The 24,327-nt window shown below is 40.0% G+C and overlaps 2 protein-coding genes across 2 annotated transcripts in view; one reads left to right on the plus strand and one right to left on the minus strand.

Annotated features, from left to right (window-relative positions):
- Positions 1-6,658, minus strand: part of PIWIL4 (piwi like RNA-mediated gene silencing 4) — a 55,531-nt gene extending 48,873 nt beyond the window's left edge. The window contains exons 1-2 of the mRNA XM_030794529.1: positions 6,361-6,658; positions 5,157-5,235 (exon numbers count right to left, since the gene is read on the minus strand). Of these exons, the coding sequence (XP_030650389.1) occupies positions 5,157-5,235; positions 6,361-6,447 (166 nt within the window). The 5' untranslated portion in view covers positions 6,448-6,658. The remainder of the gene's footprint in view (positions 1-5,156; positions 5,236-6,360) is intronic.
- The window catches only part of MRE11 (MRE11 homolog, double strand break repair nuclease), a 336,343-nt gene that overhangs the window by 169,304 nt on the left and 142,712 nt on the right, over positions 1-24,327 (plus strand). The gene's annotated exons all lie outside the window — the stretch shown is intronic.

Consider the following 24,327-nt stretch of genomic DNA (forward strand, 5'->3'; position numbering starts at 1 on the left):
TGGTTTCAAAAGATGTTAGATGGTTTCTGAAAATTCAAGCTATCATAGTATGGCAGTTACCAGGAGCTGGAGGGAGGGGGGAATGGGATTATTTAATGAGTACAGAGTTTCCATTTTGCACGGTGAAAAAAGATCTAAAGTTGGATGGTGGTGATGATTGCACAACAATATAAACAAAGTTCATCTCCCAAGACTGCACATTTAAAAGTAATTAAAATCGTAAGTTTCATGTTATATATATTTTAAAATAAATAAATAAAACTCCAATTTTCCCTCCAAGGATGAAGGATTTTCATCATTCACTGTTCATAACAATGTGTGCACATCAAAAAGCTTATCCACCACGATCAAGCTGGCTTCATCCCTGGGATGCAAGGCTGGTTCAACATACACAAATCAATAAACGTAATCCATCATGTAAACAGAACCAAAGGCAAAAACCACATGATTATCTCAATAGATGCAGAAAAGGCCTTCAACAAAATTCAACAGCCCTTCTTGGTAAAAACCCTCAATAAACTAGGTATTGATGGGACGTATCTCAAAATAATAAGAGCTATCTATGACAAACCCACAGCCAATATCATACTGAAGGGGCAAAAACTGGAAGCATTCCCTTTGAAAACTGGCACAAGACAGGGATGCCCTCTCTCACCACTCCTATTCAACATAGTGTTGGAAGCTCTGGGCAGGGCTATCAGGCAGGAGAAAGACATAAAGGGTATTCAATTAGGAAAAGAGGAAGTCAGATTGTCTCTGTTTGCAGATGACATGATCGTATATTTAGAAAACCCCACTGTCTCAGCCCAAAATCTCCTTAAGCTGATAAGCAACTTCAGCGAAGTCTCTGGACACAAAATCAATGTGCAAAAATCACAAGCATTCCTATACACCAATAACAGATGAACAGAGAGCCAAATCATGAGTGAACTCCCACTCACAATTGCTTCAAAGACAATAAAATACCTAGGAATCCAACTTACAGGGATGTGAATGACCTCTTCAAGGAGAACTACAAACCACTGCTCAACGAAATAAAAGAGGACACAAATAAATGGAAGAACATTCCATGCTCATGGATAGGAAGACTCAATATCCTGAAAACGGCCATACTGCCCAAGGTAATTTATAGATTCAATGCCATCCCCATCAAGCTAACAATGCCTTTCTTCACAGAATTGGAAAAAACTACTTTATAGTTCATATGGAACCAAAAAAGCACCCACATTGCCAAGACAATCCTAAGTCAAAAGAACAAAGCTGGAGGCATCACGCTACCTGACTTCAAACTATACTACAAGGCTACGGTAACCAAAACAGCATGGTATTGGTACCAAAACAGAGATATAGACCAATGGAACAGAACAGAGCCCTCAGAAATAACACCACACATCTACTACCATCTGATATTTGACAAACCTGACAAAAACAAGAAATGGGGAAAGGATTCCCTATTTAATAAATGGTGCTGGGAAAACTGGCTAGCCATATGTAGAAAGCTGAAACTGGATCCCTTCCTTACACCTTATACAAAAATTAATTCAAGATGGATTAAAGCCTTAAATATTAGACCTAAAACCATAAAAACCCTAGAAGAAAACCTAGGCAATACCATTCAGGACATAAGCATGGGCAAGGACTTCACGTCTAAAACACCAAAAGCAATGGCAACAAAAGCCAAAACTGACAAATGGGATCTAATTAAACTAAAGAGCTTCTGCACAGCAAAAGAAACTACCAGCAGAGTGAACAGGCAACCTACAGAATGGGAGAAAATTTTTGCAATCTACCCATCTGACAAAGGGCTAATATCCAGAATCTACAAAGAACTTAGATAAATTTACAAGAAAAAATCAACCCCATCAACAAGTGGGCAAAGGATATGAACAGACAATTCTCAAAAGAAGACATTTATGCAGCCAACAGACACATGAAAAAATGCTCATCATCACTGGCCATCAGAGAAATGCAAATCAAAACCACTGTAAGATACCATCTCACACCAGTTAGAATGGTGATCATTAAAAAGTCAGGAAACAACAGGTGCTGGAGAGGATGTGGAGAAATATAGGAACACTTTTACACTGTTGATGGGACTGTATACTGGTTCAACCATTGTGCAAGATAGTGTGGCAATTCGTCAAGGATGTAGAACTAGAAATACCATTTGACCCAGCCATCCCATTACTGGATATATACCCAAAGGATTATGAATCATGCTACTATAAAGACACATGCACATATATGTTTATTGTGGCACTATTCACAATAGCAAAGACTTGGAACCAACCCAAATGTCCATCAATGATAGACTGGATTAAGAAAATGTGGCACATATACACCATGGAATACTATGCAGCCATGAAAAAGGATGAGTTCATGTCCTTTGTGGAGACATGGATGAAGCTAGAAACTGTCATTCTGAGCAAACTGTCCCAAGGACAGAAAACCAAACACCGCATGTTCTCACTCATAGGTGGGAATTAAACAATGAGAACACTTGGACACAGGGTGGGGAACATCACACACCAGAGCCTGCTGTGGGGTGGGGGGAGGTGGGGAGGGATAGCATTAGGATATATACCTAATGTAAATGACGAGTTAATGGGTGCAGCACACCAACATGGCACATGTATACATATGTAACAAACCTGCACGTTGTGCACACGTACCCTTGAACTTAAAGTATAATAAAAAATAAAAAATAAAAAAATTTTTTTAAATCAAAAAAAAAAACTAGTAACAAAAAAATGTGTGGCGGATGTGAAAAAACATTTGCAAGGATAGAATAATGTTTGAAAATAATGGAGGGCACTGGGCCTGTCAGTGTAGGGCTTCTGTGCTCACAGGCTGCACATTCATTTGTGTGTTTGGATCACAGGGGTAAATACACAGGACTGGAACACTCCTAGTGAGGAACAGCAGAGTCAGACATGAGATGGGTGGGGGGACCAGACCCTCAGAGTCTGGGAGAACCTAATGCTTAGAGCTTCCACATTTATTAGAAATCAATTGCTTGTGAAAATAAAAAACACTAGGGTCAGAACAAAAGAGACCCTGGCTAAACTGTTTTTTTTGTTTGTTTGTTTTTGTTTTTTTTTTGAGATGGAATGTTGCTCTTGTTGCCCAAGCTGGAGTGCAATGGCGCAATCTCGGCTTACTGCAACCTCCACCTCCCGGGTTCAAGTGATTCTTCTGCCTCAGCCTCCTGAGCAGCTGGGATTACAGGTGTGCGCCACCACGCCTGGCTAATTTTTTGTATTTTTAGTAGGAGCGGGGTTTCACCATGTTAGCCAGGCTGGTCTCGAACTCCTGACCTCAGGTGATCCGTCCGCCTTGGCCTCTCAAAGTGCTGGGATTACAGGCGTGAGCCATCACGCCCAGCCTGGCTAACTGGTTTTATTCAGGGTCACGGGCTACACTGTGTTCCCCCAAAATTCATATGCTGATGTCTTAATCCTCAGTGCCTCAGAATGTGATCATATTTGGTGACAGGGTCTTTAAATAGGTGATTAAGTTAAAGTGAGGTCATTACGGTGGTTCCTAATTCAGTATGACTGTTGTCATAATAAAGAGGAATTAGGTCATATAAGTGCAAAGGAAAGATCATGTGAACACAAGGAGAAGACGGCCATGTATAAACCAAGGAGAGGGTCCTCAGAAGAAACCAGCCCTGTCCCCACCTTGTCTCAGACTTTAAGCATCCAGATTTGTGAGAAAATAAATTTCTGCTGATTAAGCCTCCTAGTTGGTACTACTTTGTCAGGGCAGCCCTAGCAGACTAACACATGGGGCATGCCAACTCACAGTGTGTGACTGTGGTGACTTGGAGTTGCATGTTGACAAGTATCCTGAGACCAAATCTGGCTTTGCTGTGAAGAGAGCTACCATTGAATGGTGATGTTTACCACAGGAGGGGAAGAAAGAGAGCAGTGGCTACATGCATACCAGGTTTCTACCATCCTTCCAAGCAATAGCATTGGCATTTATATGCCATTCAGATTTTTTTTTTTTTGCTTTTTTAAAAATGCATATACATTTAAGGCATAAGAGCATATTGTTACATGGATATATTGCATAGTGTGAAGTCTGAGCTTTTAGTGTAACCATCATCTGAATAATGTACATTGCAGCCATTAAGCAATTTCTCACTCCCCTCCCACACTCCCAACCTTCCGAGTCTCCAATGTCTATTATTCTACACTCCATGTCCATTTGTACATATTATTTAGCTTCCACTTACAAGTAAGAACATACAGTATTTGACTTTCTGTTTCTGAGTTATTTCAGTTAAGATAATGGCCGCCACCCGGGGGCGGTGGCTCATACCTGTAATCCCAGCACTTTGGGAAGCTGAGGTGGGCAGATCACCTGAGGTCGGGAGTTCAAGACCAGCCTGACCAGCATGGAGAAACCCCATCTCTACTAAAAATACAAAATTAGCTGGGTGTGGTGGCACATGCCTGTAATCCCAGCTACTTGGGAGGCTGAGGCAGGAGAATCACTTGAACCCGGGAGGTGGAGGTTGCGGTGAGCCGAGATTGCGCCATTGCACTCCAGCCTGGGCAACAAGAGCGAAACTCCATCTCAGAAAAAAAAAAAAAGATAATGGCCTCCAATTCCATCCATGTTGCTACAAGACATGCTTTCATTCTTTTTATGGCTGAGTAGTATTCTCTTATATATGCATACCACATTTTCTTTATCTAATTATCCATCGATGGATGCTTAAGTTGATTTTATATCTTTGCCATTGTGAATAGTGCTGCAATAAACATACAAATGCAGATAAATTTTGGATATAATGATCTATTTTCCTTTGGGTAGATACCCAGCAGTGGGGTTGCTGGATCAAATGGTATTCGTATATAGCACCATAAAGATTTTAAAAATATTTTTTCAAAATTCTTCAGTGAATAGAAAGAAACAGAAACTGGCTTCCTATTATCTGTGAAGTCCCATCTACCAAACACTGTCAGGAAATTCAGCACACACTTCTATGTTAAAGGGTCCCAAAGGAACATGACAAAGGCAATCCTTCAAGGAAGGAAATCGGGATGTGCAAGAGGTGGGCCTACTGCTGTAAGGCTTGGCAGGGCTCCTCTTGCTCCATTCAGGTTGAATGGTACTAAATGAACAGGCTGAGCTGCACTTACCGTTGGTTGAAATCCTGCTTGTTCCCAAGAAGCCATTGCTAGAGGATGCTTCATTGTTACTAAGATCAACAGATCTAGGCTAAAATGGCAAAAAAAAAAAAGTTTTGTTCAGATTTACAATGGTAAGTCACAAACCAAAAGATTATCCTAAGAACAGTGTCAGGTCTTTAGATTACCATGAACTAGGCAAAGAAAATGTTAACAGGTAAAACCCTTCAGGGATGATAAGAGAGTGCCCATTCTAGAAAAGAGGATAAGGACACGCTATAGTTTTCCTCACTCATCAAACTTTGATTTTAGTACCAACTGTCGCCAGATACAGCTGGAGGTGTAAAGAAGCAGAGATGAGATCCCTGTGCCCAGGGAGCTCACCAGAGGGCATGTGGCACAGATGCACATGGACCTCATGCTTCCATGGCCCACGGACATAAAATGAACAGAGGCCCCGGGTCAGCAGCTCAGATCATGACTCTGCATGAATAAACTGGGCCAAAACAGGTTCACAAAATAGGCCAAGGGAACCATTAGTATTTACTCTTTTCATAGTAACTACTTCTCTTTGTTCAAGAAGTTACTCTATCTTGGCCTGCTAAAAAATGAACAAAGTCCAGAGAAGACCACTTCATGAGAATAAAGGCATAAGGACCACAAACTATTCATTTGAATATTTGCTCCAAATGCTAAGAATATGTAGTTGTATTAATAACATCACTCCAAAGTTGCTTATTGGCAGGTCAATCTAGTTGCCTAAATCCAGCAAGCTTTCTCTATAGTGGTTGCTCAAGAAACAGTAGTTTAATCTAAACCACATGTGTGAGAGTACTTATTTTTATATACTAATTAGCCAGAAAAACTGCATTAGATTATATGCCGTGTCATGTTATGAAAGCACATCACTTTTTACAAGGCAATTTAAAACGAAATCATGAAATTAAAACTCAGAAAGTAGAAGAGAATGACATATTTGTCCCCAGTCTTCAGTCCTCTTTACTGGCTAATACACCTACATTAATATCTTACTCAGACAAGGTCCCTAGAAGGAAAAAACTGTTAGAAGAAACCTTGGAAAGACTCAAACTTGAGAGAAAAGATAACGCACTACTTCATAACAGAAAGGAGGAGATACATGCAGAGGAAGGCATTGTTCAGGCTAAAGAGAGAGGTAGGAGAAAACGCAACCATGCGCAATAAGCATTCTACACACCAACGGCGAGGCTTGGGTGCGCCCCACTTCTGTGGCACTGGGGCTGCGGGCGATGCCTCTGGCCTTCACTCGGGCCCTTCCACTCATGTTCCCGGTGAGCCCAGAGTGGCCACAAGAACTGCAAAGTCTCAGTTAGGATATGTTTTGCTTTGGCTACAGATGGCGAGGCTGTGACGGCGAAACTGCCTGGAGGCGGTGGATGTCCAGCATCCCCGACCTACGCAGGGGCTGGAAATGCGTCCGAGGGCCGTGCGTGGGTGGAGAAGGCGCGCTGGGGCGTAGGGGTTGGCGCGAGCACGTGGGTCTGTGCAGGACTTCCTTTTTCTTCCCATTACTTCCACCCCCACCCCCAAATTTGGCATTATCCAGCTTTTTCATTTTTGCCAATCTTATGTGTATTGGGTGGCATCAAACAATAATTTTTTTTTGTTTGTATTTTCTGCTCACCAATGAGGGTAAGTACCTCTTCATACTTGTGATAGTTTTGGAGTTTTCCATTCTGCAAATTGCGTGTCGCATCCATTGCCCATTTTTAAAGTAGACTGTCTCATCTTTGTGATTTGGAAGAAAACTTTTTTTAAAAAATTGCAAATCCGCAAATATCTACTTCCAATCTATCACTTGTTAATTTTTACTATGAAATGCTTTAACCAAAATCCTAAATTTCGATGTTGTCAAATTCAGCCATTTTTAAATTTGTGCTTTTTGGGTCTTTTTAAAAGAAAATTCCACCTGTCCTAAGTTTACAAGGACAAGGATATTATATAATATTTTCTTTTTATTAACTTCGTAAGTTTACTGTTCACAGCAAGTATCTTCTATCCTTCAGGAATTTACACTCACACATATGTAAGTATACATACAATGTGAGTGAGATAGAAGTCCAACTTTATCTCCATATAGTGAGCCATTCTTCCTTGACATCATCTGTTAAATAGCATGTACTTTCTCTAATACTTTGTGAAGCCACCTCCAGCAAATGACAGATTCCCATGTATAAATAGATCTAGTCTGTGCCTTCCATTTCTGCACCAAGACTTTAACACTTTGTATCATTATTTCTTTGTGTTATTCATAGAATCTGGTGGGATAAGTCTTTGCTTTTTGATATTTTTTCCAACTGATTTATTTATTCACAAACTTTATTCTTCCATATAAATTTAAAAATAAGTTCGTCAAGTTTCTTTAAATATCTTGCTTGAATTTCAGTAGCATTGTATCCAATATATAGATCAATTTAGGAAGAACTTACATCTTTACAATGTTAGATTTCTCCATTTATTCAAGTCTTTCTTTTTATCTTTTAATAGAGTTTAATTTTTTTCATAAAAGTCTCATGTACTGAGTTAACTTTTGAAAATTTCATAGTTTTTGTTACTATTGTGAAATATATCTTCTTGTCATGTTCCATACTTGGTAATTATTAGTCTAGCCACATGATACTGGTTTTTGTAAAGTTGATATTGTTTATCAAGCTTGCTGAATTCCTCAGTTCTTAGAGCTTGTCTTTTGATTTCATTGAATTTGTATGTATACAATCATATCATCTACAAATAACGATAATTTTGTCTCATCCATTCTTTTTCTTTTTATTTGTTTTTCTTGTCTTACATTGCTCAGATTTTTCAGTGCAATGTTGAAGGTTACTATGGTAGTTGGAATTCTTGTTTTCTTTCTGATTTTAAAGAGACTGAAAGGTCTCCATTTTGTTTGATATTTGCTATAAATATCTATTTTGTAGTCCTTATCATCTTAAGAAAGCTTTCTTCTATTCCTACTTTTCAAAGATTATTTTAATTATAAATGTGTGTAGAATTTTATTAAATACTGCCCTGGATTTGTTGAAAAGCTTGTGCTGAAGTTATAAGGGCACATGTACAGGCTGTTCATCAGAGTATTATTTGGAGTGGCAGGTAGTTGCAGGCAGCTTATGTGCCCATCAGAAGGGGCAACAGGTAGGTAAAATGTGGTAGACACATGGAGTGGGTTACTAGGCTAACATTCAGGAATAATGACCTAAAAATATATTTAGCAACATGGATAGATCTTAAACACATTGTACTGAATAAAGGAAAAGCTTAAAAAAAGATTGAGATCTATACAATGATAAAATATTACATTAATTTTTAAAACATTAAGGACACCTGTATATGGGATATGTACTAATTTTTTAAGTAAACATATATATCCAAGAACAGACACAATAGATTATGTACTTATGTAAGGGAATAAAACAGGAATGTGAATGGGGCAGAGAAAGAGAAAGCAAAAGACAGTATAATATAATATAGAACTTGCACAGACCTGTGAGAATCATATAAAAAGAATCAAAGAATATGATTAATTCAATTTTCTGTACTTGGGGGCTGAAAATTTAACAAATATAATAGCTAATGTTTATTGAATACCTACAGTATGCTAGGCATTATTGCCCCAGTTTTATAGATTAGGAAATTAAAGCTTAGGCAAACTAAGTGACTTGCCCAAGGCCCTACATTATGTAATATAGCTGGGATCCCAATTCAAGTCTGTCAACCTGTAAAGCTCACACTGTATCCACTCTTCTACTCTCCTCCCTCCAAGAAGGTGATCTGCCTTACTTTTGATGCAGCTGTTACTAGAGGAAAAAGCCCAAAGCCTGTGTGTTATGCTCTGCTCTGCCATTCTATTTATTCTCCATCAGAATACCCTTTCATCAGGTTCTCTTGGAACATATTAACCCTGACTGCTGGCAAGTGCAAGAGACAATGATGGCCTTGGGCAGAGATGGCCAGCCTTGGGCAGAGATGGCCAGCCTTGGACTTGGTTCAGTGAAGCTACTCTAATGAATAATAATAGATTTCTTTGAAAATGAAAGAGTCTGAAAGTTGTGAGTGATCATAAACTGCTGTGTTACAAAGGAGGGGCAGATAGAAAACACAATGTGGACAAGGAATCTACTTCTGAAAATCTGTGCTTTTTTTCTGAATGTGAGAATAGTCTCCAGCCCATGTTTTCCAAATTTACCACCTCCTGATACCACATTCCTTTTCATGTGACCTGCATTGATGTGGTAACATGACAGAGTGACAAGAAAGGCTAAGAATACATGAGACCTTTGAACAGTCAGATCCCTTCGATTTTCCAAATACTAATGTGTTATAAAATCAGAAATATTGATGATTTCTAATCATTATCTGCATTTTTCAACTCTCTTCTATGATTACTATAATAACCGACATACAAATCAGTCACACTGTGCCTTCCACATAGGCTTTTTTTAATGCACGTGTACTTTCCCTGTGGTAGTGATAGATGCAGGAGGAAGATAAGGGGGGGTCCCTGGAGAACCTCTGACTGGCCTGCACACTGGGAGAATGGGGTTGGAGCCACAGCAAGTTGGAACCAACTGCTTGCAGTGGGGAGGAGCCTGGGCTCTTCAGTTCCTATGTGTGGCCTGGAATGAATCTGTGAGGTGGGGGCCTCTCGCTTTGCTGAAAGTTTTTTTTCCGTCTCGCCCAATAAATTCTGCTTCCTCACCCTTCACTGTGTCTGCATGCCTAACTTTTCCTGGTCATGTGACAAGAACTTGGTTTTAGCTGAAATAAGGAGCAAAGTTCTCCATCAGTAGGGAGGCAGTACGGTAAGGTTACAGGTATGCATGGCTTTAAAGTCAGGCAGACCAGAATTTGTATCCCAACTCCATTGTTGACTAGCTTTCTCACCCAAGGAAATTTACGTAATCTCATTTAGCCTGAGTTTCTTTGACTATAAAGTGGGGATAGTGACACTAGGATTTCTCAGCCTCAGCAGTATTCACATTTTAGACTGGAAAATTCTCTGTTATGGAAGGCTGTCCTATGCCTTGCAGAATGTTTAGCAGTATCTCTCGCCTCTACTCACTAGATGGTAATAGCATTCCCTCTAATTGTAACAGCCAAAAATATCTCTAGACATGACTCACTGTACCCTGGAGGGCAAGTCACTCCTGGTTGAGAATCACTGAGATATGTCTACCCCAAGGATTCTTTTGAGGATTAAATGAAATAATAATAATGATGTTTGTATGGCGTTTGCCATACAATAAAAATTGAGTAATTTTTTATTATTATTATTATCGTGTGTGGTGAACAAATTTTATAAAAATGAATTCAGTACATTTTTTGCAGTGTGTCATAATTTTGAACTTGCGTCAGATCACTCCATGTGCACATGTTGGCTCAGGATACTGCTAGTCATAGGTGTCTCTTGTCTCATGCCACCCTTCCTTCACATTTTTCTCAGTCCACTTTTCAACTCCAGCCATTGCTATGGCAATAACTGCACACAGTGTAACCTGATAGCATCGCACCTCAACTGAATCCCATATCTCTCAGTTCTGTCCAGGGCTTCTCTGCTATAGCAGGACACCCACTCAGCCATACTGACACAGAAGCAAACCTCAAGTTAACACCTTCATGGGGCAACCTTTGGCCAAAAGGGGTGGGAGAATGTGGATAAATCCTCCCTCTTCCATCCACTGGGCAGACAATTCTGCAGTGCATTCTTTAGCCTCACAGAGGGTCCCTAGTGGGGTCAAGTACCAGATGCCACAGAAGTGATGAGCTTGATAATGCATTCTTGAGTTGAATTTCATCCTCCCTTATTTCACTCTTCCCAGGCCCTCTCTCCTGTTCCTTGCTGTCACCAAAATAAACCACCCACTTGCAAGCCCTTATCTCAGGTTTATTTGGGAGGAAACTTAAGCTAACATAGTTCAGTAGGAAAATATAGTATTCATTCTAAAACAGATTCCATGCCTGCTGTGAAATACTGTAAATGGTAATGGTTCCAAGCATTAGTATCTAAATGTCCAAGCATTAGTGTCTAAATTTTATCAATGAGAAGCCACAGTCCAAAGATTTGCCTAAACTCATCCTGCAGGTCAGCTGTAAAAATTAGTTTTTCAGTTATTCAGTCTCGTCTGTGGCTGTAACTTAATTTTTTAAATGATTTTTTATTAGGTAGACCCTGATCATGTACAAGTGTAGGCCAGTTCACATCAGCTAATTTATTTGACAATACCCATGGTTCCTGCTAACACAAAATTAATTCCTCAGGCACAGGTGTAGGTGGTTCAACATCTGTAGAATTAGTGCATCAATGTGTTACCTTCATTGGGCCTTCTTTTAATAATACTGGATTAATTTTGAACTGTCTCATTGTTTTAACTTTTTAGTTTGCAATATATCAAATTTACATAAAAGTTGCAAGGATAACGCAAAGAATGCCCATAAACCTTTTACCAAGATTCACCAATTAACATTTTGCTATATTTGCCTTATTATTTTTTCTTTGTGTGTGTGTGTGTGCATATATATATATATATATATTTTTTTTTTTTTTTCTGGTCCATTTTGCAAAGAGGTTGACATCATGACCTTTGACTCTTAGTTTAGTGTGCACAGCAGGTCTTTGAATAATGTTGCTTCATTCAACATCATTTCCTTATAATGTTGATGAGAAAAAAATCTATTTTCAGCCATGGCCCCTGGAGTGTGCATATTCTTCCCATGTCTACATGAGTTTTATCTGGGTACTCCAATTGCCTCCCACATCCCAAAGCTCTGCGTGTTATGTTCGTTGGCATGTCTACAAGGTCCAAGTCTAAGTGAATGTTGGTGTGGACGTGAGTGTTCCCTGCAATGGAATGGAGTCCTGTTCAGGAAGGGTTCCTGCCTTGCACCCTGAGCTGCTGGGATAGGCTCCAGCCACCCATGACCCTAAACTGGAAAATGTGGGTAAATAATTATCTTACTTGTTTTTATTAATCTTTCTTAAATGTATGTATAGCTTACATTTCAATGTTTAATATTAGAAGTGTTTTGAGTCTGTATTTAGAAGTTTGGTGATATCTTTGTGACAGAAGTAAGCCGTAGGAACTTAACTCTTGTTTACATCAATTAGCCTATGGTAAAATTGGTTTCGTAATACATTATTTGGCTTAAAGTCGAAGTTTCCAAGAATCTACTGACAACATTGAGGACTTACTGTATTTGTTAAGGGTAAGAATATTTTTTCATTCCCTTATACAACCACAGTACAATTATCTAGATCGGGAGATTTAAAATGGGTAAATACTACTGATTAAACTATAGTCCATAGTTAAATTTTGCTAAGTGTCCTCAAAAAAGCAATTTTTTTTTCTGGCCCGGAATATGGTTAGGTCAGAATAATGCATTGCATTTAGTTGTTATGCTTTTTTACTCTTCTTGAATCTGTAACATGAACAGTCTTGCTTTCTTTTTTAAAACAAATTATGAGAAATATATTATTGATATGTTCAGAGAAAGAAAAATTCACATTAAGCATTAGATGTTAAACTGCTTAAACATTGTAATGGAAATCTTTCCAAAATGCATCATCTGCTTGCTTGTCCCATTGTGCTCCAGAAAGGATTTAAGATTATTTCTATATGTACAAGATAAAATAGGAGGAAATGGTTATAAGAGAGAGCTTTTCTATTCCCTAGTTCTTCCCCTAGTTTCCTCTCCATTAGGTTTGCACTTCCTCACATAAGCACTCTCTTTCCCTAAGAAAATCCATCCACCTCCAACAGGAAGTCCCATTCCAATGACCCAGTGGTGTCATTTTGACCTTCCTCAGCCCTAAGCACTTTCGTTTGTGAGCTCTTTCTTCCATTACAAGAAAAAATTCTCTCTCTGTCTCTTTCTTTCTTTTTTTTTTTTTTTTTAACAGATGGAGTCTCACTCTTGCCGCCCAGGCTGGAGTGCAGTGGCACCATCTTGGCTCACTGCAACCTCTGCCTCCTGAGTTCAAGCGATTCCCCTGCCTCAGCTTCCCAAGTAGCTGGGACTACAGGCGTGTGCCACCATGCCAAGCTAATTTTTTTATCTTTAGTAGAGATGAGGTTTCACCATGTTTGCCAGGATGGTCTCAAACTCCTGACCTCAGGTAATCCGCCCGCCTTGGCATCCCAAAGTGCTGGGATTACAGGCATGAGCCAGCGTGCCTGGCCAAATTTTTTCTCTTTTGATTTTAAAAGAAATTAAAACATTTTCATGGGCCCCCAAAAGCACTGTGGGCCCTATGCACTGTGCTTATGGTGCCCAACAGATAACACTGGTCTTGCCATCACCCCCATATGCATTCTGCAAACTGAGTGATTAGATGTAGAAGCACACTCAGTGAATGCAGCAATCAGGTCAGGGATGGCCACTGGCTCCCAGGCCCTACAGAAGCATGCAGAAGGTGGGGTGAGGGAGGATCCCTGGCCCGCTAATGTCAGTGGCCAGGGTAGACCTGGGTCCTTTGCAGTAGTCCCTTCTGTGTGAGCTGCAGGCATGTCCACTTACTCTGTTTAATTATGGAATGTGTTAGAGCAGTGCATGCATCTCTTCCAAGGACAGGTAGCATATAGAAGAGGGTAGAGAGCAGGACCGCCTACGCTCATACTGGGAAAGGAAATATTTCCTCAATTAGCAAAGCTCTTCCCTCTTTCCCCCAAGTCAGTACTTCCGCCCTTATTGTGTGGAGTTATATTCGGTGTCTTTCCAGCTCCAGCTTGGGGCCTACCAGGATAAACAAGGAAGTTAGATTCTCTCAACCTTGGCTTCTTGTTTTGTTACCCTAAGAAAGGGCTCCCAATTTATGACTATAGTAAGGACTCAGTTAAAACTTTTGATTTTCTCAGAGCTGGGTGATTGGAATGGAGGGATATCTTTCATTAGCAACTCTGTAAATAAGGGAGCATTACCAAGAGTAACAAACAAGCCTAAGATCTACAAAGTTCAGAGTTGTTGACCTCAGTCTGAAAAATTGGGAACAGTAAGCCTTCTGTTAACCACTGAACTCAGCCCCAGTAATTCCCTTACTGAACTCATGCTTCAAATAACAATGACCCCAATCCACACTACTGTCAGACTTCATGGCCAGTCAAGTCTTCCCACATGGAGTATGAAAGCTGAGATTTCCTGAGGTAATAAAATTCAAATTTGGTAACATCCTAATTGGTTCAGACCCTGTTCTGGCCTAATACTATGGTAATATTCACTAGGCAAAGAGAAGGTTGTTGGGACATTGGGGCTTAGTCTTTGAGGGGGAACTTCCTGAGGGGGTGGGTGAGGGGAGTCATGAGTGACTCAGCTCCAACAGGACTGCTCTATTCTGTTTCATATATTGGGATTCTACATAAACTTTTGTTTGAAAATTAGATTCTGCTCTTTTAAAAAAGAAGCTTGAAAGCCACCAATATAGTCTTTTTTCTTACTTTTATTCCAGAAACTACCTAAGCAATCCTAAACAGAAGCTTAAATATTTAGAATGTTGATCTTTCATCCACCTAATCTCAAGGTGGTTCACAGGGAAAACCAGTAGACTTGGAGTCCAAGACATGTAGAATCAGCCTTTGCTGTGCAGTGAGGAGCTGTGTGATCTAAAGTGAGTAGCTCCACCTCTCAGTTATCTGTAACAAGAGGATTATAAAACTTAGCTCAACAGGGGGTGTTGTGAGTGTAAAATGGGATAATGTATGTAGGGAAGTACTCAGCTTAGATAGCCATAGTGCAGCTTCAATAGAGTTCACCTTCTCTGAGCTGCCCTCTTCCCACTTAGGTCAACCTCATGTACTCTCCCTGTTAAAGGAACTTCTTTGCTACCCCATGGTACAAAACTCATTTTCTTTTATGTGGGTCCCAGCAAAGATAAAAGATGCTGTTACCAGAAAGAGGTCCCAATCCAGACCCCCAGAGAGCGTTCTTGGATCTCGCACAAGAAAGAATTTGAGGCAAGTCCATAGAGTAAAGTGAAAGCAAGTTTATCAAAAAATGGCCACTCCATAGGCAGAGCAGCAGCATGGGCTGCTGGTTGCCCATTTTTGTGGCTTTTTCTTGATTATTTGCTAAAAAGGGGTAGATTATTCATGCTTCCCCTTTTTAGCCCGTAAGGGTAACTTCCTGACGTTGCCACAGCATTTGTAAACTGTCATAGTGCTGATGGGAGTGGAGCAGTGAGGACAACCAGAGGTCACTCTCATCACCATCTTGGTCTTGGTGGGTTTTAGCCTGCTTCTTTACTGCAACTTGTTTTATCAGCAAGGTCTTTATGACCTGTATCTTGTGCCAACCTCCTATCTTATCCTGTGACTTAGAATACCTAACTTATTGGGAAAGCAGCCCAGCAGGTCTCAGGCTTATTTTACCCAGCCCCTATTCAAGATGTTGTTGCTCTAGTTCAAACGCCTCTGACAATGCTGGATATCATTCTGAACAATGAGCCCTCATATGCTATAGAAAATTACTTCTTTAGTTACTTGTTTATTTTCTCTTTCCTCCAGAAGGTTCCACCACAAGCACTTGAGCCTTGCCTGAGTGTTCACTGCTTTACCCCCAGCAATTAGAACAGTGCCAAGCAACTTGGCAAAATATTTGTTGAATGATTAAAGATGCTTGAAGACCATGAGAAAATTCCCCCATAGCTTTTTCTTCTCTGGTTTATATTGTCTCATCACTTCACATGTTTCCATAAAGAACCTTTATTCCAACTCCTTAATCATGTTTCTCAAATGACTCAAAAACTTTGGCAATTAAGAAAGCAGAATACTAGTTAAAGTAGGATGAAATTGTTTACTCTCACACATTATGATATACAGAAATAAGTTTAATCTTTCTTCTTTAATTCAACTTGCTTACTGTCTAGGGTCTAGGCACCAGACTGTTATACTTAATAAATAAAGTGAGATATTATATTCATAATATCAAGAGAATGCAAGTGGAATTTTAAGCAAAATGGCAGGGTTGCCAATGTTGATGTCTAAATAATTGTGGTTAATGGTATATGCTACATGCTTATAGAATTACTGGTTAATAAAGGACATTAACAAATATTTAAAGAAGACACCTAGGAGAGTACATCTAATTTTCCAAAATGCTATATAATACTTTAGATTATTTTAGTACGAAACAATGAAAAATAAGTTTAAAACTTTATTAGTCATGCTAGATGAATGCTGGCAAAATAAAGTGCTTTCAAACAGAGCAAGGAAGATGTAATGAGTAAGACATTCATTTCTTTTGGCTTCAAAAGGAATTTGTTAAGATTCATGGGAAGCACAAATATAATGTAGAAAAGTATAAAAAGAAGAAACATTTAAAATGGCATTTGAATTACTAAGAACTTTATGTTTAATTATGTATGGGGCATGATAAATAGATACTCACTTAAAACTTCAGAAAATACTGCCAGCCAAGTGTTTATAGTGCTTTGAAAACTCAAATAGATACATAGCCCAGTGGAAATACAGGGGAACTTTGTAGTTAATCTCTCTGATTTGCTTTACAGACTGAGAATCAGAGAGTAAAGCTGTCTGTGCTACTATGAGTTAATCACCTTTACATCACACCAGTCCTTTTCAATAAATGAATAATATTATTTCATGCCAAGATTTCCGCCTGTCATTTGTGTGGGGTAATCTATTCTAACCTTCCTAACCTTCCTAATGTGCTGGCTTGACATCTAGGACAGCGCCACACAAAGCTATTGGCACATTGGCCAGTTCAGTCTCCTGATGAAGAGTATCCCAAACAGGAATAGCATTGAATCTATTCCTATTAAACTAGCAATGACATTCTTCACAGAACAGGAAAAACTACTTTAAAATTCATATGGAACCAAAAAGAGCCCAAATAGCCAAGGCAATCCTAAGCAAAAAGAACAAAGCTGGAGGCATCACACTACCCAATTTCAAACTATACTACAGGGCTATAGTAAACAAAAAAGCATGGTACTGCTACAAAAACAGACACACAGACCAATGGAGCAGAATAGAAAGCCCAGAAATAGGGACACACTCCTGCAACTATCTGATCTTTGACAAAGCTGACAAAAACAAGCAATAGAGAAAGGACTCCCTATTCAATAAATGGTGCTGGAATAACTGCAGGCCATATGCATAAAATTGAAACTGGACCCCTTGTTTACACCCTATGCAAAAATTAACTCAAGATGGATTGAAGACTTAAATGTAAAATCCCAAACTATAAAAACCCTGGAAGACAACCTAGGCAATACCATTCTAGACATAGGAATGGGCAAAGATTTCTTGATGGAGATGCCAAAAGCAATTGCAACAAAAACAAAAATTGATAAATGGGATCTAATTGAACAAAAGAGCTTCTGCATAGCAAAAGAAACGATCAACAGAGTAAACAGTTTACAGAATGGGAGAAAGTATTTGTAAACTATGCATCTGACAAAGGTCTAATATCCACAGTCTATAAGAAACTTAACCACATTTACAAGAAAAAAAAAACCCATTAAAAAGTGGGCAAAGGACATGAACAGACTTTCATGAACAGACTTTTCAAAAGAAGACATACATGTGGCCAACAGGCATATGAAAAAAAATTCAACATCACCAATCATTAGAGAAATGCAAATCAAAACCACAAGGAGATAACATCTCACACCAGTCACAATGGCTATTATTAAACAGAACAGGGCCGGGCGCGGCGGCTCACACCTGTAATCTCAGCACTTTGGGAGGCCGAGGTGGGTGGATCACCTGAGGTCAGGTGTTCAAGACCAGCCTGGCTAACATGGTGAAACACTGTTTCTACTAAAAATACAAAAAAATTAGCCAGGCATGGTGGCACACGCCTGTAATCCCAGCTCTGTCTCTGTGATCCTTGTGCATTAATAAATCTGATTGACTGACTGATTTTGGATTTCTAGTTATCCCACCACTACTCTGTTTTCAGATATGGAGTTTATACAGATTAAGCTAGACTGTAATCATGGTAGAAGATAATACATGCCAGGTTGTAGGAGACACACATATTTGGACATTCATTGGCCACAGATAACCTTTATGGCAGCATCTTTCTGGAAATACTAGTCTTATCACTTGCAGAATATCAAGATGATCAGGCAAATCAGACAAGTCAAAGCTATTACCTACTGTTCCAATTACATCATGATTCTATAGGTGCAGATTTAATCTCAAGTATAAGTTCAAATAACTGAAATATAACTAGAATTCTGCCCAGTCTACATTGAGGAAAAAGGAGAAGTATGGGAGTGGGAAGAGAGGGAGGAGGAGGAGACATTTTGATTATTGTTTGGAGACACAGCTAGGCTTAGACAAATGAAAAAAAAATGAATAAGTAGCTACACATGAAGGAGCAATCTGAAAATTAAAAGTACTTTTGAACATGTACTTTTGGCATCACAATGGTTTCTTCTTCTAAGTTTAATAAATTGGTATAGTATATAATCCAAGTAATACAAATAACTATAAATATGTGCATAATGAGTTATGAAAAGAAAAGCAACGAATTAGTCTTTTTTTTTTTCTTCCATTTTTTGGGACAGGTTCTCTCTTGCCCAGCCTGGAGTGCAGTTGTGTGATCTCAGTTCACTGCAACCTCTGCCAGCTAGGCAGGCTGTTATTATTAAAATAATACCGAAAATCGCCGGGCGCGGTGGCTCACGCTTGTAATCCCAGCACTCTGGGAGGCCAAGGTGGGCGGATCACGAGGTCAGGAGATCGAGACCACAGTGAAACCCCATCTCTACTAAAAATACAAAAAATTAGCCGGGCGTGGTGGCGGGCGCCTGTAGTCCCAGCTACTCGGAGAGGCTGAGGCAGGAGAATGGCGTGAACCCGGGAGGCGGAGCTTGCAGTGAGCCGAGATTGCGCCACTGCACTCCAGCCTGGGCGACAGAGCGAGACTCCGTCTCAAAAAAAATAAAAAATAAAAAATAAAAAAATAAATAATAATAATAATACCGAAAATCAGAGTAAAAAAATTTGAGCTCTGATAATTGGAATGACTATTGCCCAAATTTTATTACAGCTTCTAGTGATTTCTGTTTGCCTGTAGCTTAAAGTTTAAGTAATATAAACCTATTAATAATAGAAACATAATTCTCAACAAAGATGTCTTACATATGATCATAGTTCCAGCATAATGACATGATAACAAGACAGGACATAGCTGATATTTAAGAGGAGATAGGTACATTCTAGTGTTCCAGTTGTAGAAAAATCCACATAAGGAACAATCCACAAATCCACACTACCTCAACAGTACTTAGGCCAAAATGTTGCGGACAGCTACCAAATTCCTTTGCCAAGTGTTCTTCAAGTTTTTCAGGTTAAAAATTTGGGGTTCAGAAGTCCCAGTGGACAGCTCAGCAGCATCACCCTGCTCACCCCCATGCCCCCATCCCAGTACACACACGCCTCCCCTCCCCCTTCACTCACAGGCAAAAAGATTTTGTTAAGATTGGATTGGGGCATCCACTATAGATGGCTAAACCTGCAATCACCAATCCGTGAACAGGGAGGCTGTCCTCCAAAATTACAGTACCACATTTCCAAACCCAAAATTGGGAAATATGGAGGAATAGGCACATATTACAAAATATTATAAATTAAAAGTACCTGAGGAAATCCAGGACCTGCAATAAGTCGGGACCTGGAATCAATGGGCTTGACTCTATATCACTCTAGAGCCAGTACTATTTCTTTATATTACCAGTGTTCCCTGTCTGTTCATCACTGGGAATGCAGAAAATTAGAAAGCTCATAGAATGATGAGGAACCCAGTACCAGAGCGACCCCGGACCCTGATTCCTGTAATGCTGGCCAGTGATGGTGATTATACTCCAAATCACACGGACTGGACCCCTCAAACAGCAAGGCTGCTACCCATGTGGCCCAACATCATGTCCACCTGGAGAGTATTATACTTATCCCACAAGATCACAACTGCTGTTAACCTGATACTGGCCCTCACCATAAGGTTTGTAGGCTCTTGTAAACACCATAAGAACTGCTGGCAACCACCCAAGGCATTGCCTCTAGTTTGAGTCAGCCCACCTTGTCCAAGAAGCCCTTCCCAGTCCTGTCTCCTGCTTCATTCCAAATATCCAGACACTGAGATCCCACAAGCTTCCTGGTAAGCCAGTGCTAGAGATGTGCCCCATATATAAGAAACATATATATATATAATATAAACTTATATATATATACACACAAAAAATAAGCCGGGTGCGGTGGCGGGCGCCTGTAGTCCCAGCTACTAAGGAAGCTGAGGCAGGAGAATGGCGTGAACCCGGGAGGCGGAGCTTGCAGTGAGCTGAGATAGCGCCACTGCACTCCAGCCTAAACGACAGAGTGAGACTCCGTCTCAAAAAAAAAAACAAAAAACAAAAAAAAACTTAGACTTAATGATAAGAGTACGATAATGAAAGAACACAGACTTTGGAGTCAAATAGACCTGTCAGAATCCTAGAATCCTGGCTCAGTTACTATCTGCATAATTGTCCATGATTAATATGTTTGATTCTCAGTTTTCTTATCTCAAAAATTGGGATAGTGTCTGCATTATCTATTGCTGCATAACAAACAAACACTAAAACAACAAACATCTATTATCTCATAAATTCTGCGGTTCGAGAATCCCAGTGTGGCCTAACTGGGGGCTCTCATAAGATTGCAGTTAGGATGTCAGCCTCATCTGAAGGCTCACCTTGGGGAGAATCATTTCCAAACTCACTTGTGTGGTTGTGGTTGGCAGGACTCAGGTTTTTTTGGTGTTTTGTTTTATTTATTTATTTTTGAGAGAGTCTTGCTCTATCACTCAGGCTGGACTGCTATGGCGTGATCTTGGCTCACTGCAACCTCTGCCTCCCAGGTTCAAGCGATTTTCCTGCCTCAGCCTCCCAAGTAGCTGGGACTACAGGCACGCGCCACCATGCCCAGCTAATTTTTTGTGTGTTTTTTTTAGTACAGACTGGGTTTCACCATGTTAGCCAGGATGGTCTCGATATCCTGACCTCGTGGTCTGCCCGCCTCGGCCTCCCAAAGTGCTGGGATTATAGACGTGAGCCGCCATGCCCAGCCTGGACTCAGTTCTTAGCCAGCTGTTGGACTGAGGATCTCAGAGGCCTTTCTCTGTTTCCCACCACAGGGCAGTTCACGCCACAGCAGTTGGCTTCTTTCAGAGCAACCAAGCTACAGGGTGAGAAAGGGCTCCCAAGAAAGCAAGCCGGTCTTTGTATAACCTAATCTCAGAAGCTTCCGCCTTGCATTTCTCTCATATCCTATTCATTCGAAGTGAGTCACTAAATCCAAACCAAACTTGAAGGGAAAGATTACAGGAGGGCATGGATAACAGGAGGCAAGGACCAATGTCAGTCATCGTGGCTGTGTACCACAATGCCTTTAACTAAAGAGTTAAAAAATAGAACAATACTTAGGTAAAGCATCCTGTGTATAGTAGGAGCTTAATAAATAACAAGTATTAGTGAATTAAAACATCCGGTAAAGAATCCTAACTTCAAAGCCACAAATTTGTACCTCCCCAAGAAGGCTTGATAAACCCTAAGATATCTAAAGTTATTTAAAGGTGTTACTGTTTGATCACCAAGATGGATGTGCTTAATTATATTTCAGAGTAAGTTTCAGCTAATGGAACAGAGATTTTTAAAACGTGTACTTAACATATGAGAACCAGAAAAATCATAGGGTAAGGGAAGGTGTTCCTAGTTGCTAGGAGAACAAAATCCCTATAGAAATTAATCATTTTGAAGGCGATGCTTAATAACAACACTTATTTTTAACTGCAGTATTAGTGAAAACCATCAGGTGCCTAAAGTGCTGAGACAGGAGCCTGCAGCACTTATATTTCTCAGAAATAATATTAAGAAGACTTAGTTTTTGACGAAGGACATTCATTCCTGAAATACAATCCTCTGACAACTCTGAGGCTCCTAGTAAGAGTTATTTAAATTATTTGGTTCTACATTTGATCTAACATATATATCATGTGTTGGGATTATTTCTCAACACGACTGTTTCCCTGACAAGGCACACGCTTGTCCAACAGACTATTTTAAGTGCAGGTCCCTGCTTTAGTTTTATTTACATCCCCAAGTCCTAGCACAGTGCCTGCACATAGAAGCCACTTGAGAAATGTTGGTTAAAAGTTGCTGATATTAGTCCCATTTCTTCCCCTTTTAAAAATAATTCAGATTAAGATGCTTAGCACTCATGGTCTCATAGAGCATTTTTTTTAGTATATTAGGTGAGATTCAGTAATTTTTTCTTTTTTTTTTTTTTGAGATAGGATCTCACTTTGTCTCCAGGCTGGAGTGCAGTGGCGCGATCTTGGCCTACTGTAGCCTTGACCTTCTAAGTTCAAGCGATCCTCCTGCCTCGGCCCCTTCAGTCGTTGGGACTACAGGTGTGTGCTACCATGCCCAGCTAATTTTTATATTTTCTGTAGTAACAGGGTTTCTCCATGTTGCCCAGGCTGGTCTTGAACTCCTGAGCTCAAGGGACCCACCCACTTTGGCGTCCCAAAGTGCTGCGATTACAGGCATGAGCCACCGCACTCAGCTTCAGTAGTTTTTAAAGCATTCATTTGAAGATCTGAAAATAAATCCGTCATAAAAATCCAATTCTTTAAAACTTACTTGAAATAGCTTTTTTTTTTCCTTTTTGGCAGCGGGGGGATGGAGTCTTGCTCTGTCGCCAGGCTGGAGTGCTGTGGCGCGATCTCAGCTCACTGCAACCTCCGAATCCCTGGTTCAAGCGAATTCTCCTGCCTCAGCCTCACAAGTAGCTGGGACTACAGACGCCCACCACCACATCCGGCTAATTTTTTGTATTTTTAGTAGAAACGGGGTTTCACCGTGTTAGCCAGGATGGTCTCAATCTCCTGACCTCATGATCCCCTCACCTTGGAAGTGCTGGGACTACAGGTGTGAGCTACCGCGCCTGGCCTTCTATTCTTTAAAACAGTAAACTGGTGATTATGACAATATAACAAAATAGATTTCTTTAAAAGTGAATATTGAGTACCGATGAAATATGCTGACTAGAAATGAAAAAAATGGCCATGAATGCGAATTTTCCAAAATGAAAAAAAGGACCATTCATTCAAGTTCAAGAATCTGTTGTCATGAATCAAGGGACAGTTCTATATTTCTGCTAAAATGTTAGGTGATTTCTTGTTAAGTTTCTGACTTTCCCTGTCAGTGAATTCAGACTTCTTGATTTGACTCCCCATTTGCTGACAGATGCTGCGTTTCAAGTTGGAGCAAAGGTTTCTTTTCAGCATTGTGGCAGAGAATGGTAGATTTTAACCGATTTCCTCATTCTTGCCGCATATGTTCCTCCTTTGTCCTGCCACTCTTACCGTTTAACCCTTATCTTTCCTCTACTTTTCTCATGTTTCCTAGCCTCTGCCTTTCTTCTATCTGATCTTCTCTTCACTTTGTACTTTTACCCCCACCCCCATCTTTCATTTTCTTTTCACTCCCCATCTATATTCACCACCTGCTCTATTTTAAAATGCACTTTTCTTTTTACTCATTCATTATTGAATCCTTTTTTCTCGCCAATCCTGCTCCTGTCTTCAGCTGGCCATCATCATTTTTCAAAGTCTGTGCTTAAATGAACATCAGAGTGTGTGTGTGTGCATGCATGTGTGTGTGCGTACGTGTGTGTGGTGTTGGAGGGCAGGTAGGAAAGAAGAGACAATAGTTAGTGTTTATTACCACTTCATATTTTCCTATTTCAATAATTTGAGCATCGGCTGTTAAGAAGAAAGCTTGCCTCCCCTTCTCTCTACCCATCATCATGTTCCCAGTTCTGATCCCACTCTTTTTAAAATGGCATTTAATTTAGTGAACAGTAGCTAGAGACAATACATGAAGGGCATCACATCAGAGCACTCAGTAAAATAAACTGGACTGAGAGAAAGGAGTATACTGCTTATGCCCTTGGAGATGATTCCTCAGAATAAAGTGGAAAAGACAGGCAAGAAAGAACAAGAGGACAGGCTGAATTGGACTTGGTGCAACACAGAAAAGGCAAAGCCATCAGATTCCAATTACCAATCTAGAATTAGCGAACTTATAGAAACTGCCCCAAGGTGACGACTGAACACATTAGTGCATGGAGGATACACATTATAA

The sequence above is a fragment of the Nomascus leucogenys genome, chromosome 15 (genome assembly GCF_006542625.1).
Source record: "Nomascus leucogenys isolate Asia chromosome 15, Asia_NLE_v1, whole genome shotgun sequence".
Lineage (NCBI taxonomy): Eukaryota > Metazoa > Chordata > Mammalia > Primates > Hylobatidae > Nomascus > Nomascus leucogenys.